Source organism: Sorex araneus, chromosome 1, assembly GCF_027595985.1.
Source record: "Sorex araneus isolate mSorAra2 chromosome 1, mSorAra2.pri, whole genome shotgun sequence".
Taxonomy (NCBI): Eukaryota; Metazoa; Chordata; class Mammalia; order Eulipotyphla; family Soricidae; genus Sorex; species Sorex araneus.
This window is the reverse complement of record NC_073302.1, coordinates 53259772-53280381: the sequence shown is the minus strand read 5'-3', so window position 1 is coordinate 53280381 and position 20610 is coordinate 53259772. Positions and strand designations below refer to the sequence as shown.

The window sequence follows — 20610 nt, the reverse complement described above, 5'->3', positions numbered from 1 at the left end:
ACGAGCTGGGAAATAGTGCCTTTGAAGAGAATGTGGGGTCTATTGTGCTGAACAAGGTATCACTAAGAACAGAGCTCAGAAGACCAATGGGAAAGAGCCATACCTGGGCTTCTGCAGCTTCAACAGTGTGGGAAAGGTTTCCATTTTGCACAGGTTCTGAAGTATCACTGGGTGTCGTCATTTCAACTTCTGTACTGGTGCTGTTTGGGAGCTCAATTTTTTCTGTTATAAAATTTAGACACACACACATAAAAGAGATAAAATGGAGTCAATGAAGGTTAGGGCCATATTGGAAAGAAGATCTCAAAAATTTCGGCCAAGAGAGAAGACATGCACAATTTTACTTGGCACAAAGTCATCCTAGTGGAAGGTCTAAAGTCTGCCAGTCATTAGGTAAAGGACCTGATTGAAGACAGGCTTCCAAGTATTTTACTCCTTTTATGGCTGTATAGAAATTAGAGGATGTGTGTATATGTTTGGGGAGAGAGAGAACACAGAGAGAGACAGAGAGACAGAGAGAGGGGAGAGGAAAGAAGAGGTGAGGAGAGGAGAGGCAAGGCAAGATGAGAGGAGAGGATAGAAGAGAAAAGAAGAAATGAGAAGAGAGAAGAGAGAAGTGAAAGAAGAGGAAAACATTGAGAACATCTCAGGCTGAGATTGAGATGTGAGTGAATATCCAAGACAGAGGATGCACTGAATTTAAAATTCTTTTGTCTTGGGGTCACACCTGAAAATGGTAAGGGGCTACTACGCCTGGCTCTGTGATGCAGATTGGAGGGATTGCTTTTGGTGGTGCCTGTTTGGTGTCAGGAATCAAACTGCGCCTCCTATAAGCAAAGCATGCTCTCAACCCATTGACTTATCTCTCAGGCCTGGCTTTGCATTAAAAATATGTTTTGGGAAACACCTGGTGGAGCGTGGAGATCAAAAAGTGCTGGAGGTTTAACTTGGGGCTCCTGCATGCAAAGCATGTGCTCCAGTCTTCTGAGCCATCTCCAGGCCCCATGGATTTGCAGTTTTTATAATACAATGGGAACATGAGCTTTTCTTTTCAACTTTTTTAAACTGAATCACTGTGAGATAGATGTGAGATTTTCTTAAAAGTTTGTTCAAATTCACGAGGTAGAGAAATAATGTAATTCATAATTCCAATTCTAAGAAGTAACTATTATTAGCACTTTAGCTTTTTTTCAACTAGTATTTCTTTTTCACACTCAATATCGTCTTGACTGTTTCTTGGCCAAACATTTCCCTGGAGCTAGAAGTTGGGGGTAACAAGAGAGGCAGAAACTCTTCTAAGAAGCTTCATATATTTTGAGTGCAACACTGTTAAATTTTGTCAGCAGTTAATTTTATTTCCTTGGGCAAAGCTTACTTTCTAGCATAGATCCAGATTAGGTTAAATTTAGCTTGAATTTAGAATTAGCTATATTACAGTTACAGACAGGAAAGGAGGAACACCATGTTCTAAGTTAAAATAAAACCCCCAAATATTATGATCTGGTCACACAGGAGCTCAAAAGGAGACAATCAGAAGAGGACCAGGCTAGGATTGCTGATTGCTAGTATGCTCTTACAGGCACCTCCACTCAGTGTGGGAATGGAAAGTAAAACAGTTAACAATTAAGTATGTGGCATTCAAATATCATAAGAAATTGGCTGCAAGGCAAGGATTTCAAAGGATTCCTCTTACCTCTGTAAAATATCAAATGACAGGTAAGTGTGTGTGTGTCCTCTTTAGATACTGAAGTAATTTTCTACTCTTTTGTGTAGATGCCTGGGTAGATGCATTTTTATTGAACTGATTTGACAATATTTATCTTACAATGTTATGTACTAATAGTATCTCATAGGACCAGTTCATTTCTTCTTGGGTCAATTTTTGGGTAGGTGACCTTTCATGCTATACCCACCAGGGGAAGGTGGGACTCTTCATGACACTGAGGCTGAGCTTCAGAGATCTGTGTATATACTGAGTCAGGGTCCCACCGAGTCCTTCCTCTCTGTTCCCCTCTGCCCTCCAGCACAGACAGGCACAAGTAGGAAAGCACCCCGCACTCACCCACGTGATTGGCTGCCCCATTCTGCATCTCGTTCTCGTCCACCTGGCATTTCTTCTTGGCAATCTTGTGCAGAATGGAAGCCTTTTCTCTGAACCTCCCTGAAGCAAGAGAAAGTGGTGAAAAGGAAACAGGATGAGGAGGAAGGTTCGAGGCAAATGTGAAGCACTGGCAGAGTTGGCACAGGGCTTTCTTGGTTCTGCTGCACAGTAGCATTGATTGTTCCTTTCCAGGTACCCAGTGCCCAGGCCCTGCATGGAGGGGACTTGCTTACCTCCTTGAAATCTTCAGTCCAACTCCTATTTGCAGATCTCACACTGACGAATCACAGATGAAAAGTCTGTTTTGAACCTCTTCCCTCCCACTCAGTGGCTTACAAATTTTAGAAGACTGAAACAGTTAATAAAGTTCCACCTATTTGACATCCAGCAGCTGAGCCTTTTCTCTGTTACATAAGTGCCCAGGGGCCAGAGAGACAGCACAGATGAATAGGGTGCTTGTCTTGCACAAGCCCATCCCAGGATAGAGCCTGGCATTCTATATGGTCCCCTGAGCAGGTCTGGAGTAATTCCTTTGTGCAGAGCCAGAAGTGATGCCTGAGCCTTGCCAGATATGGCCCAAAAACTAAAAGAAAGTGCTCATCTCAGGTTTGGCAATTGACAATGCAAAGTGAAGTTCAGGACTCTTTTTTTTTTTTTTTGGCTTTTTTGGTGTCACACCCAGCAATGCTTAGGGATTACTCCTGGTTTTGTACTCAGGAATCACTCATGGTAGTACTCGGGGGACCATATGGGATGCCGGGATTCAAACCTGAGTCAGCCGCATGCAAGGCAAATGTGCTATTTGTTATGTGCTATTTGCCCTACCCACTGTGCTATTGCTTGGGTCCCAAGCCCAGGGCTTTTTTTTTTCTTTTTCTTTTTGAGTCACACCCGGTGATGCTCAGGGCTGACTCCTGGCTCTGCACTCAGGAATCACTCCAGGCAGTGCTCAGGGGACCATATGGGACTCTGGAAATTGAACCCGGGTTGGCCGCATGCAAGGCAAATGTCCTACCCGCTGTACTATTGCTAAGCCCAGCGCAGTTTTGACTTGACTCTGGTGATTTTCAAATATGTATTTTCACTAGGTAACACCACAGCTTTGAAGAGTCAGACCATGTCTCCCCGCTTTCCAAATTCATCAAGTCAGCTGCAATTAAAGCATTAAGGAAGCAGTTGATTGCATTTGGGGATTTAGGGCAAAGAATGATCAATTAAAGCACAACGGGTAATGCCTATCAGTGATGAGACTCTTAGGAAAAGGTACTGGAAAAAATACGATCTCAAAGTAATCATTATAAACAGCTTTATAATGTGTTTTGTTTCCCCCTTGATCAACATAATTAATGGATAAATGCATGCAACAAGCACAGAAAAGAAACATGCAAAAGAGTGGTGGTTAGTGAAACAGCACAGTCTTCTTTCTTTAGTCCTTTATTCCCACCTCCCACCTGTTCTCTGTACGGGGGACATTCAAGGAACAAAGAAGTCTCATTTTAAAATGAATGACGATGGTTTAGCATTAGACATTACGAGTCCCTCAAAGTAGCATCGTCCCATTGGGCATTAGCCGTTGACTGGGTTCTTTAGCAATGTTGTTAACAGGAAATCACATCCAATTTCTCTAGCTAGATCAAAAATCAAACTGAACCAAGCTAACCCCCCAGATATTTATCTTAGAGGGTTTCTCCTCCTAAAATAGATTATGGCAGGTTGGAATCTATTCCCTTATCTCTCCTCATGGGTGCAAGTCATATTGGTGACTTGTAGGACAGCTTGAGAGTGACAGAAGCTATAAATAAGAGTGGAAGCAGCTGATCCAGTGGTAGAAGTGACACAGAACAGAGCCCTTCCTGCTAGCAAGCTCCATTAATCATAAACCTAGACTTTTGTTACTTTGTTACGGTTTACTGAACCCCTTTCAGAGACTATATATATATATATATATATATATATATATATATATTTCAATAGTCATAGTCCTCTGGGGACCTACCTTCTTTATAAATGAACCAAAAGAAAGTAGCCTTTAATTGCATTTGGTGTTAATACCATTGCCTTCCATTAGGAAACTCCATTTTGGAAAATACTTGTGCTCCACACTGTCAAAGGTAGAAGGAAGGGATGATTAAAAAAAATTTTTTTTGGGGGGTCACACCCAGCGTTGCTCAGGGGTTACTCCTGGCTCTGCATTCAGGAATTACTCCTGGCGGTGCTTGGGGGACCATATCAGATGCCGGGGATTGAACCCAGGTCGGCTGTGTGCAAGGCAAACGCCCTTCCCGATGTGCTATCACTCCGGCCCCAAGGGATAAGTTATAAGGAAGAAAGTAGGTCAACCTTTGGCTAGGTGTCATCAAGAAGAGCAAAGAAGGATGAGGTGATGGACATCATGTCCACACTTGAGAGATGCTGAAGGTTCACTATGCTGGAAGGTGCTTTGAAATTGTTTCTATTCGATCTCAAAGGGAAATTCTAAAAAAGATAAGGAAAAGAAAGAGAGATGGGGCTAGGAGAAGTTGGAGTAAAAGTACACAAGAAAGAGATGCAAAAAGAGAGAAAAAGGATTAGAAGAAAGACAGAAGAAGGAGTACTGGGATTTCCTGGAGGTTTCCTGGGCATATGGACACATGACCATTTCCTGGCTCCTGATCTAGTCTTATTTGGAAACTAGATAAATATGTGATAAAGAATGGTTTCAGTACCTTGTAGACTCAATTCTAAAAAAGAGCACTTCTATAGAAGATAACTCCAAGAAATCTCAAACCATATGCTGAAAGATCTAGTAAAGGGAAAGAGGTTCTATAAATTTGTGGAAGATGATGCTTCTCTATTAAAACCTTTCTGTGGTTTTAGGGTTCAGTCTTTGAACTTAGAACAACTTTAAGCTTTGTGAAATAAAGATAAGTAGTTATTGCTATCTTAAACTCAATATGTAATAATAATTAAGCAAGATAACAGTCAGAAGGAAGATGGAACTGTATCAATAAAAACTGAAATGCCCCAATTCCAGAACTGGCCTGAGATCATAAATCATTGAAATAATTCATAAAAACATTTGATTAAAATCAACTGATCATATACTGTTTGTAGTTACAGGATCTTTTCAGACCTTAGAGATACAACAGAGAGGTGAACATAAAAGGAAACCATGAGAATAAAGATACCAACCATTCCCTCTCCCAGGAAAGTGTTGAACTTTGTCAGTTGTGGGTTTGTTTTCCCAAATTATCAAAAGAAGTGCTGGAGATCAGGGTAGGAGCTGATTTTATATCCGGGATTTAATAGATTCCCAAACATTTTCATAGGCCAGTAAAGAACCATTTCAATGTTGTGTTAATATCTTCCCATACTGCAACAGCGTTTCCAGGCTATTGGGAAGTGAGAATTAGTCTGACTTGTTTTCTTATTTGTTTATTTAACCCAACAGGAAAGGAGGTGAAGGTACAGAGGCTGACTGCAGAACTATTTTCTTCACCTACTTTTACCATCTTAGAATGGAAAGATAACAACTAGTTTCTCCCATCACCTGTGAGGACTGGTGAAGAACTACTGAGGCTGCACCATGGGTCTTAGGGTTGGGGTTCAAAAGAATCCTTGATGTATTAGAGGCTTAACTCCTCTGCACCTCAGGCTCAGAACTTTAAAATGAGGATAAGAAGAAAATGGACATGGTTGTGGGTAGGCTCAGTGGGTTAATACACAGGTCCTGAGATGGCCTATGGTAGATAGCACACGTTCCAGAAGTACTAAAAAGAAAGGGATGTTTATATCATGCAACTGAAGGGCAGGACATTTTCTCTATAAGTTCTTGCCAATTAGAAAGCTGATATTCAAAATAGGACTGATGTTAAGATTCTTCAGGGGTGGCGATCTTGGAAGTAAAGGGGATTCCTCCTCTAAACTATTTTAGTCACAGGTTCTACTCTCACTTAGAGGTTGACTCAAGGGCAGATCTAAAGAACAACTATAGATTTGTGCCAGGAAATAAAGAATCAAGATATTTGGAGTATTTTTCAAGGTGAGCAAAGGGATAAGTTTTGAAAAAAAACCATATTTTAAAGCAGCCTTAAAAAATATACCATGTTGTGGTGTGAACCCTTCAAGTGTTGTATTTTTATACTGCAACAGATATTTGTATACTTGAAATCTCAGAAATAGCAAATTCTGTTCACATCGTGAGGCACCTACGTCAAAACCTAGTGCTCAATTTTAATCTAGCTTTACTTGCTCTGAAATTTGCAAGAGAATACCAGCTGAGTGTCCTCAAAGGCCTGTGTGCCGAGGGGGTGGTAGGGAAGCGTGGAAGGAAACTATCAAAGCACACAGGGCTGAATGTGATCAGAACAAATTCTGAATAAACAATCAGGGATCAAAGTCTTTGCCCCAATTCTGAAGAGCAGAAGTCTCGACAGCACCTTCGGAGTTCTTAATTGCCTAGAAATGAAATTTTGTTTCTGTTCTACTTTAATTTAATTAAAGCAACCCACTGGAACCTCCTTCACCTCTTCCCCACCAAGTCTATCTCAGGCAGCATTACACAGGAATCCTATGGGCTGGTGAGCAGATTAGCTTCTGGCTCCGGCTGCCACAGAACATTCTGAACATCAGCAACACAGAAGAGACAGGACAAAGGAGAAAGATGGATGTGGGGGGCGTGGCTATGTACATTTCAGTGAACAGACCTTGGTTTGGGAGAAGAAAAGAAAAAAATTAAATAGAAGGGAAAACTTGAAAATAGTGCTTTGAATCTATTTTCAGTTCTGCCTTTTCTTGTTTCTGTGTTTCAAATGTACAACTTGCAGGTAGTTTAAAAAAGCAAAAGTGAGCTTGAAACTTTCCTCCTGTTTATTCCTTTCCTCTTTTCCTGGAAACATACATCAAAGTAGGCAGATGGGCCTTCCACTGTCACTCTGAGAAGGCAGGCAATGAAACTGAATGGCAATAAGTTACTTCCCAATCCTGGGTTTATCTTTCTCTCTCACCCTCTCCTGCTATGCATCAGCAAATATGGTGCTAAAATTTGCAAAATATTCCAGAATCTCACAATTTTCCTTTACTTTCTCCTCTCCTCCCAGTAACTTTTCTGGTCTAATCTTAGCTAATCTCTGCCTTTCACCTTCATTTCATGAAAGGTTATTAGCCAACAAGAAGAATGTTAACCAGCCCACAGGGTGGTTTCACCTCCACATCCTTAGGGAAGGGTCAGACACATCATGGCACCCAGGACACAAGAGAAGCTCCACAGGACCAAGAGAAAGACAATGTCTTTTGGATGTCCTGAAAGATTCAAACCAATATGGCGGCTCACCTCAACTGCCCCTTTCCCTCCTATGCTGGTCTTGTCATTTTCTGAAAATACTGCAGTGTCCTACCCCAGACTCAGGGCATTTGCTGGTGTATCCACTTGCAATGTTCCTCCCTCAGAGGTCCACAAAGCTTCTTCTCTCCACTCTTTTAGTTATTTGTTCAAATGTTGCTTTCACATTGAGCTTCTCTATTTAATTGCAGCTTTTCTGTCCATCACATCCTTACACGAATGGACATTCTGTAAATCATTTACTATCATCTAGGATACTACATTAGCACCATTGATTAATTGATTATCTGTAACTTTTTATAGGAGTTAAGTTCCATGAAGGTGGGGATCTTTAACAGTTTTGTTCATTATTGTATCCCCAGGGTCTAGTAGGGCTCAAGACATTTTTGCACTTGTAGCTTTCAGGCAAGGAAATAGAACTCTATTTTGGGGGGATCCTTCCAAGCAGTGCTCAGGAGACCCCTGGGCCTAGGTGATTATCAACTAGGTCAGTGGTGCAACACCAAGGCCTCCGGAAGTAGTGCTGCTTGGGCCTTATAGGAGGCTCCAGGGCTATCCTCTGTAGTGTTTGGGGACTTCCAGGGTGGCGACAGGCCATACTTGGGAGATACGTGGTACCAGGGATCAAATCAGAATAGGCTGAATGCAAGGCATGTTTTAATCCCTGAGCTTTGAGTTAGAACTCTAATATTCTTGTTGCCGAATGACCCAAAGTAAATCCTTGCCATCCAACTAAACCCAATGTCCCACTAGAGTAAGGTTCTACATATAGGACTCCAGGAATGATCAGAAGGAAAGGGAAAAAATAGGGCGGACTTGGTGTTCACACCCCAGAGGAAGAAGATGGAGGCAAATACCTGTTCTTTCCCTTCTGCACACCATCAGGGGGCAGGTGGAAGCTGAAAGCCATTTTGATGATAAAGAGGAGTGCAGAAAGCACAACAGAGAACATATCAGAAAAAACTGAGTTCTGACTCTTCCTTTTGCATTAAAATCCTATTTTTTCCGGGATGGAGAGGGGATGGGCACACTCACCAGTGCACAAGGCAAGTGCCTTACCTGTGGTACTAGCTCTCCAGTTAAGGTACTCCCTATTTTTAGTTTTTATTTTTGGTCCATACCTGGTGATGCTCAGAGGTTACTCCTGGCTCTGCACTCAGGAATCACTACTGATGGTGACACACGGACCATCTGTGATGCGGAGGATTAAAGCTGGGTCAGCAGATGCAAGGCAAGTGATCTACCAGGTGCACTAACTCTCCAGCTTCGAGATGTGGCATATATGTCAAGTTTACACTGAAGGTACAACTTGACAATTTCTCACACACACTTCTTCCCAAGCACGCTGTAAAATTCTCTGAGACTACATTGGTATTTTATGGATATTAAATCATTAAAGTATCTTTAGCAATATAGTAATTATTTAGTTCAATAACACTAAATATAGTGATTTAGTAATACCTTTTTAGAGTAAGGGCTAGGTATTTTTTTCTCCAAATATGTAGAAAAATTATTGATATGCACTACTATGAAAGGATAAAGTATACTTTAGCAAATAGTTTGTGAATGAACCATTTAATAAGATGATTAATCTAATTGGTCATGATACTATATTTATAGACATAATAATAAAACTACTTCTGGTAATTAATGAGAATATAAATATATCTCAAGTGGTGGGCAAGCTTATCACACAATGGAATGAAGTGGTAAGATTTCCTCATTAAGGCTTTGAAAAGCAATTCTCCACTAAGGCTCATAAGATAGTACAGGGGCAAGGCACTTGCATTGCCTGTGGCTCACACCACTTTGATCCCTGACACTACAGATGGTCCCGTGAGCATCTCCAGACTGACACCCCTGCAGAGAACTGGGGTAAAGCCTGAGTGCTGCTGGGATTACCTTCAGTATCATCCAAAAGGAACAGCTCTGTCTGTCCATAGGCAAATTGGTTCCAACATTTCCCCTAGTAACGGCATCTTATCATTGGAAAGAGGAGAGTGTTTCTGTAAAAACTTTGGAAGATTTCCAGTGTTTTTCAAAATTGGTATATTGTGTTCTTGATTGCAATTTTTTGCTTCTCTGAATACTTTGCCCAATTAGTTATCTTCAGTCTCTAATCCTTTCTTTTTTCATTTACATAGAGTCACAGTCACCTCTCTCAAGGGGCACCTATATCGTGACTGTAATCTTCCTGCTGGTATGGTTCTCTCTGGCCCCTCCTGCACAGCTCCACCTCTGGAAAGAGCCATGTTGTCTGCACAATTTTATGGCTCTGGGGTTCACTTCTTAATTCTGTAGCTGGCAGCTGGTAGCATTGCTCTGCTAAATCTACCTTGGCTGCTTCTCACCTCAGCATGGATCTTTAGTGGCATATGTTATTCTTCATGCCAGCTATTCGTCAAAATCTCTTACTTTCAAGAACTCCTAAGAGCACCTCTTTAGTGCTGTTATGCCTCAGGACTCCCATCTTACCCCTTCCACAGTCTCAAAAAGGAGCCAAACAACACTGTTTAAATGCCAGTGACTGGTGGTGGGAAATGTACGGTAGTGAAAAGACAGGTGTTGAAACACTGCATGACCAAAACCAAAGCATGAACAACTTTGTAACTGTGCAGCTCATAGTGATTTAATAAAAATAAATACATAAATAAATGCCAATAATTCAAAAACTCCAGGTATTGGGGCTGGAGAGTGGGTAGGGCATTTGCCTTGCACGCGGCTGACCCAGGTTCAATTCCCAGCATTCCATATGGTCCCCTGAGCACCGCCAGGAATAATTTCTGAGTGCAGAGCCAGGAGGAACCCCTGTGCAATGCCAGGTGTGGCCCAAAAAGACAAAAACTCCAGGTGTCTGTACTTTGTTCTCTTAGCCATTGGAATTCTAAACCTTTGTTTGCAAGTCCCCCTGATGTTTAACTCAGGACCACACCAAACTGCATGTACTATCTTCCTCTTCTGCTTGTGTTTTTTATTGGTGATTTCCACACTGCTTAGTGTTTGTCAGACATTGAAGAGATCAAACCTGGGTCCACTATATGAAAGGAAATCACCTTAACTATTGGACTCTCTCCTCTCCCTCTACCACATTTAAAAAAATAAAAAAAATTTAAATTTAAATAATGTAGGAGTACTGCTATTTGTTCAGCCATTATTAAGCTGATTGAATTGGCATGAACTCCACATTACTTTTTTTTTTTTTTAAAAATCGTATCACCATGAGATAGAATTACAAAGCTTTCATGTTTGAGATTCAACCATGCAATGTTGGAACACCCATCCCTTCACCTGTGTACATTCTCCACCATCAATGTCCCCAGTATCCCCCCACCCCCTGTATCCCCCCCTCTACATCCCAGTCCTCACCCTGCCTCTATGGCAGACAATTTCCCCAATACTCTCTAATTTAGGGCATCATGTTTTGCTTGAAATTTCCCACCACCTACCTGCCAGGGGCAGACACTAGATAATTTATTTTCCATTGCTTACTTTGAATATTATGAAAACTCACATGGCTGGGATTATAAATATAAATTTCTAGTTTGTAAATGGTTGGGTTCCAGAGACTTCTCTGTATGGCACTAAATCATTTTGGGATTCAGTTGGGAGACTCTGGGTCAGGGCTGTTGATGGTACCCAGAGGCAAATTGTGGGCATGACAGCCAGTCTGCTGGGCAAGTAGGGACTCAGGGAGGGGCAGCCTGGGTCCACTGCCACCATGTGACCTGGAGATTCAGTCCTGAAATATGCATACTTGGGCCTTGCTTGTGGAAGCTCTTGGTCACCAGGGTTCCATCCTCTCCCATTTTTTAATTACATTGCATCTGTCACTCTGTGATATGCTTAACATGATTTAGGCATGCTCCACATTTATTTTTTGTTTGTTTTGTTCCTTTTAAAGACCAACCAGGCTGGATGCTACAATGCAAGGGCCTGAGGATATGGTGCTGCTGCTTGGGCCCTGTGGTGCTTAGGGATCACATGAACCATGATGGTGGTGTTTTAAAGTCTCCAGAAATACACCTGGTGGTACCTGGAGGACAGTGTCCTGCTAGAGATTAAACAGAGGTTGACCACATGCAAGGCAAATACTTTAAGTCCTTTACTATCTCTCTGTTCCAACAATTCTTCTATTATCTATCTATCTATCTATCTATCTATCTATCTATCTATCTATCTATCTATCTATCTATCTATCATCTATATAATCTATATAAAATAGTTTTTCTTGTTCTAAGTAAAATATTTTAGATTTGGCAAACAATTATTTAGTAGTAGCCATTATTTATCATATACGTTACCTCTTGTCACCTGAATTTTAAGTATGTGACTTCTCTCTTTTCTAAAGATCTGCAGTTTTACATTGTATTCTGGTACCTGTATATCCCATTAAAAAAAATTTGTAACCAAGTGCTGACACAAGATGAGAGCTCTTTACTATGTGCGTCTGAATATTTAGCAGCCTATGACTAAAATGAGATGATTCAGATCATTTCAGATTTAATCAAAAGAGAAACTTACCCTGCTTAATTGAACATGTCAGCCTTCTGGTATAACAGATTCCCACTTTTTTTTTTTGAAAAAAGAGAAACCTTTATGGGGGTGTGAAATTATATTATTAATTTATAATAACAGTATTCAAGTTTGACTGATAAAGGCAACTTAACATTTTTCAGTTCTAGGGATGTCAGAAATAGACAAAAATAAGCATCCACAACTTGCCTTCTGCTGTCACTTTACACCTTCTCCTTATGCAATGTGACAAAGTCTGCCTTATTTGCCAGGTCCAATCTTTCTGCTTTTACTGCTGACAGTTTAGACCATGAATATAAGATGCAATGAAGTTTGAAAAACTGGATGTATTCTAATGAGAAGACTCCCTTGGTTCTGGTTTTCAGGAAGACTATTGGTTTACACATACAGCTGGTTTGTTTTTTGATAGATCTGATGTCATTTACTAAAGATTCATCTGCTGTGCACGGTCATAAAGCCGCTATCTTCCTAAAAACCAGTGCCAGGGAGAGGCTTGTTAAGAATACATCTCTTCAAAAGTAAAGTGGTTAATAACCAGTGAGTCAAATAAATTTTGAATACGAGAATATCTGTCCAAGTGCCCAGAAAAAATTCTCTGGTTACAGAAAGTTCAACTGAATGAGTGAATCCATAAATCTGGAATGAATGAAACATAACATGGTATTAGAAATGGTGTCTGTGTTAAATTGAGGCTCCCTCCTTGGCTTAGCTGCTGGTAGAAAGCTAACTTACAGCGTGGTTCTCAGACTTTTGCAGGATCATCAATGTTTGGTTTTTTTGCGGGGAGGGCACACCCAGTGGTGCTCAGCAATTTCTCCTGGCTCTGTGATCAAGAATCAGTCCTCGTGGACCTGGGGGATCATTTTGGATGTGGGGTATCAAACCTGGATCAGTTGCATGCAAGGCAAGTGCTCTGCCCACTGTACTATCACTCTGGCTCCAGTTTTATTATTTTAAAAAAATTAATTTTGTTTTTGTTTGACTTTTCAGTGGTGCTGGGGATGTTATATGCAGTGCAAGGGATTGACTTTGGGCCAGCCATGTGCTGGGCAAATGCTTTATCTACTTTAATGCTCTGGTTCTGGATATCAAAGATTTTGAGTCAAGAGAGGTACATACTGTGATGGGACTTGGATGTTCAATAGCTTTGTTACTAAATTTTGAGAGAACAAATCCACTAATCAACCACCGTAGATTTAATTTCACTTTGGTATAAATTTATGTTTCTAACACAAGCAAATTAGAAGGTTTAATTCTATTGCAAAGGCCTATCTGCTTTGTAATGAAGTCAATATAAATTTTGGTTTAAAGTACTTATTTATTGTCCATAAACAAAATACCTTACAAATGTGTTGGACCATACATTGTAACAATTCCTTTTAAATGCAAACTGACAATCTCTTGCAAAATTTGAAATGTTTACTAGTCAAACTGGCATTTCTAAGTCTAGAACTTTTTTTTTTTTGCTTTTTGGGTCACCCCTGGCGATGCACAGGGGTTACTCCTGGCTCTGCACTCAGGAATTACTCCTGATGGTGCTCAGGGAACCATATGGGATGCTGGAAATTGTACCTGGGTTGGCTGTGTGCAAGGCAAATGACCTACCTACTGTGCTATCGCTCCAGCCCCTCTAAGTCTAGAACTTTTTAAAATGTATATATAATCTATTTAGTACAGCATACCACAGGGCAAGGAATACTTTTATATATTACTGTGATAATTAAATTTAAAAAAAGGAAAATGCTCTAAATTCACCACAATGATGGGCTGACGGAATCCACTAGATTCCATCAGATAAAGATACACAGTGGCTATGCAGCTGCTTCAGGATATAATGAAGGAAAGTCTAGAGATTCCAATACGGAAATGTCTCCAATATATATTAACAAACAAAGGCAGATATAGAATAACGTATAGAAAAAAGAAGAGGACATGTTAAAACACTAGTAAAAGTGGTTTGGTCTAGAGGATGAGTAGAAGAAAGTCAAAGGGAGACTCGGTGATTTTTCATATCCAGTGTTTGATTTTTATATCTGTTGTGATTTTATATGATGTAGATTTTTGGAAAGCAACTAAAGTCTTTGTGTGCATATATTTTTTATAGTAAAAACAATTGCTAAAATTAACATGCTGTTAAAATGTCAACTGTACTGAAGTTTGGTTTTATAACCAAAAAGTAATATAGTTGTTTTTTAAAGATCTAGTCCATAGAAACTATATATTTAATATATTTAACTCTATTAATAAAGTTTGATATATTTTATATATCAGATAGTACTATTTGATATATTTAACTATATTTAACTATTTTAATAAAGAATTTGGTAGTAAGCAGAGTCAAGCAATAGACATGCCTTTTACTATAGTTACTGTGACTTGAGAACTTAATCGATCACATTCTTGGAAGCTGCTTAACCAAAATCAAGTTGAGATCAAGTTTTCAGAAAGTTTAACAGTAAGAACCCACTGCAAATCAATGTCTGCCATCACATTAATAACAGTCATTAGTCACTAGGACAGAACTCTGGACTAGGGACTGGAAGTAGCACCAAGGTGTTCATTATCTAAAAATTCTTCTGACAGGGTCTTCCTTGCTTGTTCCATGGCTGGCCACTGTGTTTTTGGTCATGTCTCTGAAAAAGGTCTGTCTGTGCTGTGCTGAATAGCAGGTCTCTGGATTGATGAAGACCAATCTTCTCTCCACTGTACTTAACGGGATTTTCCAGAGCACTCCTCTCCTTAAAAGGAAGACTTCTTTTATCATACCAAACTGGCCATGGGCCAATCCCAATAAAGATGTTGGAATAGGAACTTACAAAACACGATGAGGTTGTTCCCATCACACCCTTGTTCAAATCAGCCTCTGGATTTTTCCATCATGGCCCAGACCCTCCTCTCTGTGTGGCTCTGAACAATTCCTTAACTGAATTAATAACCCATTCTATCATTCAGGAAATCTCCTGCATCCTTAATTTCATCTACAAATTTTCTCTTTATCTTTTAGTTCCCACTAAAACTTGGATTTTTCTTGAAAGTCCCTTTCATCCTCTGGCCCTTGAGAGAAAGGCAGAAACTTGACTCTTCAAATACTCCATATTCCACTCCCTCTACCTTACTACTTCCAGTGAATTTCTTTTCCCTCCTCTGAAGGAAGGGCTAATACCTCTACTCCAATCGACTTCCTAGTCACCTTTTTACATTCATGAAGATATTAGAAACTTTCCAATATTTTCTCCCAGATCCCATCCTTGGTAGCTTTTCATAGATGATAGATGATCCCTGAAACCCTCATTTTTCACTGTCTTTACCTCCTTATTCCCAGATACCCTTTTCGGTGGCTTATTTCAACCACCTGCTCCTTCAGTTAGACCATTATTTTGTTATTGCAAATAACTGCACCATTTCCAAACTCCTGATTTTAATGTATCACACTTTCTGTCCATTACTTTTTCTTTTTATTCTCTTTTTTTTTTTTTTGCTTTTTTGGGTCACACCTGGCGATACCCAGGGGTTACTCCTGACTCTGCACTCAGGAACTACTCCTGGTGGTACTTAGGGGACCATATGGGATGCTGAGAATCGAGCCTGGGTTGGCTGTGTGTAAGGCAAGCGCCCTACCTGCTGCACTATCGCTCCAACCCCTATTTTTCTTTTTAAAATGATTCTGACACTGTTGATTTCATTGACTTCATCACCTACTGCCCTCCTTTTGAAAATGTTCACTTGGCCGATACTTTTCTCTCCTAGTTCTAGCCCCATTTCAATCTCTTTTTATTGGTCTTGGAAGTCTCCAGTATCATTTTTTTTATCTTCTCTTCTTTTTTCTACCTCAGGTAGAATTTCTTATCTATTTCTGCAACTTAAAATATGTTTGTTTAATGATTTTCAAATTTATATCATAGTCCTAACCTCTTTCTGAAGTCCAGGCTTCATAACCATTGATTTTCCACACACTTTCCACATTTAGATGTCCCATAGGCATCTTAGACCAAACGTGGACTCTCATTGTTCCTTCTCAAGCTTGCTCTGTTCTCTGTCTTCCACATCAACATAGCTAAGAAATATTTCTCTCTTTTGCAAGTTACCAATTCAATTCTAATTCCCATATAATTTCCAAATGATAGTATCTAAATTGTCTGGGACATGGAATCACTTAGTTTAATAAACTGCCTTCTCAAGCATCCTTGAAGCAAATAATAGACATATAACTATAGGACAAATTTTAACTAGAAAGGGAAGTCTCCTTTAAAGAAAGAAAACCTCTGGGTAAAGTCACTTTCTTCTTCCTTTCTGGACTACAGTTGTGGTCACTTTGGCTCTAACAGCAGTATCTTGGATCGGAATTTCTTTCTCTCTCTCCCTCTCTCTTTCTTTTTTTTTGGGGGGGCACACCCAGAGATGCTCAGGGGTTACTCCTGGCTTTGCACTCAGGAATCACTCCTGGCTGTGCTCAGGGGACCATATGGGATGCTGGTAATCGGCCAAGTGCAAGGCAAATGCCCTACCCGCTTTGCTATCACTCCAGCCCAGGAATTTCTCTTTATGTTGAATGTCATATACAAGAATGGTAGAGCAGAAAGACAAAAGGCGTCTGGGTCTTAGATTACTATGGGGCTTCCATCTTTTTTCTGTACAGCCTGCTTTCACTGGAGCAAGAGCTACATTTCAATTTGATTTAAGATACTATTAAATCTGAACTTTCATAGAGAACAGAATCTATCCTGCCTGGTCTATTGCTGTATATGACAGTTTTATCCATTTATGCAAAGTTCAAATATAATGTGAAGGCCACAGATAACAACAAGACCTTGTATTAGGACTACATTTTCAGAGGTTACATCTTAGACAATGTAAATCAATGCTAGTCAGTATTCTAGAAGCTAGTAGTTTTATTTTATTCTATATCTTAGTATTCTAGATTCCCGTATTTTTTTCTCTTTGGAAAAAACTGAGCTATTTTACTAGAGTTAAGAACGTCAAACGACTTTCTAGACTGGTGACTTTAAGATGCTTTTGTTTCCTTGAAATAACAGGATTTAAAAAAACAGTTGCATGTCTAATTTGGCACCCCATGATTCATGTAAAGCATTAATATTTTTTCTCAGCTTGATTGAGAGGTTTTGGTTGTGAAGAAACAGTACCCTTAATTTCATTAATGAAAAGGAATGATCATTTTGGTTAGCCTTGATATAATATTTTTCTCAATTATTTTTTCTCATACAAATGAATGAAGATTGGCTTTTTAACTAGCAGTGAAATATTTTTCTGGAAAAGGATTCTGCAATGTGGCAATAAGTTTAGGACAATGAAAACCAGGCAGCTATCCCATACATTGCTTTATAAGAAAGGACTTTTGTCTACCTACCTAATTTATGTCTTTGTGAATATCTATCTCTAAAGAGCAAAATTTTAGTTGCAATGCATTGCAACATTAGTGGAAAGATATCTTCTTTTAATTAATTTGTTCCAGTATGAAATTCTTTTGGGAACTATTTTCTATGTTTATTTAGAGTAATTTTATTAAGGATTCCAATTTCAATTTATTGAGGGTTTTCTATAAAGTAAAGTAAATGGTATGAGACTTTGGTGTTTATGGACAATAAATTATGAGTTACAAACTCTAGGTGGAATGGAAGATTGCTCCTCAAAGAGTGTATTGTATTGCATCAATGAGTAGTAAAGGGGGTTTCCACATGGGGATCTGGAGCCAAAAATAGAAAACCTCTAAGATAATTTTTCTTTTTCCTAGAAATATCTTTTACAGAAGTACAAAACTTGGGAATAGTGATGCTCACTAATCTCTCAGGTCTACCAAAATGTTTCCTCTGAGTACTTAGGGTTTTTTCTTTTTTTTGGGGGGGTCACACCCGGTGGTGCACAGGGGTTTTTCCTGGCTCATGCACTCAGGAATTACTCCTGGTGGTGCTCAGGGGATCTTATGGGGTTCTAGGAATCGAACCCGGGTTGGCCACATGCAAGGCAAACGCCCTACCCGCTGTGCTATCGCTCCAGCCCCTGAGTACTTAGTTTTTATTATCACATGGTTAATAAGAGAGTTGTCATCTTGGAAAGCAGGTGTGAGGCAGTGAAGATGCTACTTTTTTGAAGAAGTTTGTCATCATTTCCCAGGGTTGGGAGAGGTGACTTCTGTTGGAGTCTCTCAGAACCAGTGAGTCCATGCACTCTGTTCAAGTTCCCCCTAAATTCTTTAATGAGAACTTTAATCTCAATGGGTTCTGCACCCAATTTAGTGTCTGGCACATACTAAGTGCTGGCTGATGACTATATTATGGATGAAGCCAATGAGTAGATATAATTCTGAGTGATTCTGGAGTCGGAGAAGAGGTGGGGTACAGCTCAGGAAGCTGCTTAGGTTTACGGGCATCTGAAGACAAATCAAAGAGGAAAAGAGACCCAAGGATAAGGAGAAATTTTGCAAAAATGTCATGATTTTATCCATTGTCTAATAACATATGTGTATTTTAATAAAATAAATTTAATTGTAAAGTGTTTAAGTATCATCCATATTTTATTCAATAGTTCATTGCTGTTCATTCTGTGATGCCCTTTGGTCCATGGTTCGACTTTTCCCATCATCTCATCGCCATTACTGCCTTTCTTTCTACTCTGTACACTGTAGTTCGAACTATCTGGTTCCATGTACGAACTTGCACAGTAGAGCTGAGATGGCAGGTCTCGAAAATGTCACTGCTCTTATTTCAAATTTCTCCTCACTGCTTAATACCCCTGAGACCCAGAGTGAGTCACTTTGCTTCTTTGCGCCTTTGACTCCTCATCTAACAAAACACTTTTTTTTTTTAGCTTTGGTTTTCTTATCTTCAGTAAACATATCTTGCATGGTCATTTTAAGGATTAAATGACAATGATAAAGCCCTCAGCACCACACTTGGTAGGTGGTAGGCACCATTGTAGGATCATATGGCACTACCCTTTCATCCATGCCTCAGTCTGCTGGGACAAGTGTCACTGCTCTTTATCCTTTGCTCCACATCTACTCATCCTTAGGGGCCTGGTGTAAACATCACTTTTGTCACAAAATCTTTTCCCATTTAAAAGCAATGCTTCCTTTCTTGTTCATTATCTATTTCCTTTGAGGCGGGGCATACCCAGAAATGCTCAGGGCTTACTCAGGGCCCTACATTCAGGGATCGTTCACGGCTTACTTGGGGGATCAGATGGGATGCTGGGGATCAAACCCAGGTTAGCTGTGTGGAAGGCAAGAACCTTACTTGCTGTGCTATTGGTCTGGCTCAGGTCTGTCATCTTTTGAAATTTATGATACTTACCACTTTATTTTTGGTGACTCAGTGATTGCTGTATTTATTTCTCTTCTGGTTTGTATGTTTCAAATTTCCCACCTTTTAATCTTGTGTTTCCCTAAAGCATCTAGCAGAATAATGAACACATTTTAGATGCTTAAAATAATGAACTGAATATGTGCAGGAAAATTCCCAAATGTTTAGGAAATCATTGCTTCATGCCAATCTGGGGTGGTACAAAAAAACCCTGGTCTTTTCATCTGATCTATTTTAGGGGCAAAAATGATCAAGCAAAATCTCCCACTATGTAAAGAGAACTTCCTGAAAAATGGTAACAAATAGTAACTTGTCATTGTAAGAGAAATTACAATGAAAGTTTGTCCAGGGACTGGTGATGTTTCTAAAATTTTTTCTTCTAAAAATCATTTTCAAAAATACTTAAGTGAGTGTTATTTCCCAAAGGTTAGCTAAATCACTTATTGCCCCAACATGTTTGTCTTTATCACATTTCTTTAAATTATACAACATGAAAGAGACATAAGTCACAGTTACTGTCATTATTTTTCAGTGAGAGGCGAGAGGCGCCAGAATCTGAAGAAGTCATGCATGAGTGTTGCCAGGTGTAAGGTCACTTACTGGGGTGGCTTTGAGCATTCTAGATGGGATTCCAGAATTAGGTTTAGGCCAGGCTTCCCATGGCTCATCAGAGGTGGTTGCTATAGGTGATTATATGGAGAGCTCTTGTTTCAAAATGTCCTTGCCATGAGTACAGGGATTAGTAAATGTTTAGAAGATTTAAGAAATCTTCTAGAAATTTCAAAATTTTAATTTAGAATAATGCCTTTATTTTTATGCCTTCATTCACTGTAGGTGAATAATAATACCTTTCAGCTTTTCCAAAGCAATTTTAGAAGTGGTTCTATGAAAGAATTTTCTGATCAAAAAGTTTGGGAAATGCTGGGCACTAAACCCCTCTTTGAATTTAATATATATTTTCACTGTACACTAGCATATGGAAGCCATCAACAAGTCACATACCCAAGAAAGCAAATTCACTCAGTTACAAGCCCTGTCACTCATTTTACCATGAAATCATTAGTGCTTTCTTTTCTCCTCCAGGTTGTTGTAAAATTCATAGTGACATCATGTAAGCTTGGGGTTTCACAGGGCACACTTTAAAAATATGCCACCTTTGCTACTGTCCACTATCAATAATGGGGGCAAAATTTCAGCTAAGTATGGGACATAAAAGTATAAGTATAAAGAGATGGGATAGTTATAGAAATTATTAAGACATGTCCATGGGAACCCTTTATGACTCTCCAAGCACAGTTTTATGGTTTTGCTAAGGGTCAGCCATGTTTCTCATCGCAAAC

At 39.6% G+C, this 20610-nt stretch overlaps 1 protein-coding gene across 4 annotated transcripts in view; it reads right to left on the bottom strand.

Moving 5' to 3' along the window:
* Positions 1-20610, bottom strand: part of SLC24A2 (solute carrier family 24 member 2) — a 269093-nt gene that overhangs the window by 53637 nt on the left and 194846 nt on the right. For all 4 annotated transcript variants that reach the window (XM_055136391.1, XM_055136399.1, XM_055136385.1 and 1 more), the window contains 2 exons: positions 2063-2161; positions 104-222 (listed from right to left, as the gene is read on the bottom strand). In XM_055136391.1, coding sequence (XP_054992366.1) covers positions 104-222; positions 2063-2161 — 218 coding nt within the window. The remainder of the gene's footprint in view (positions 1-103; positions 223-2062; positions 2162-20610) is intronic.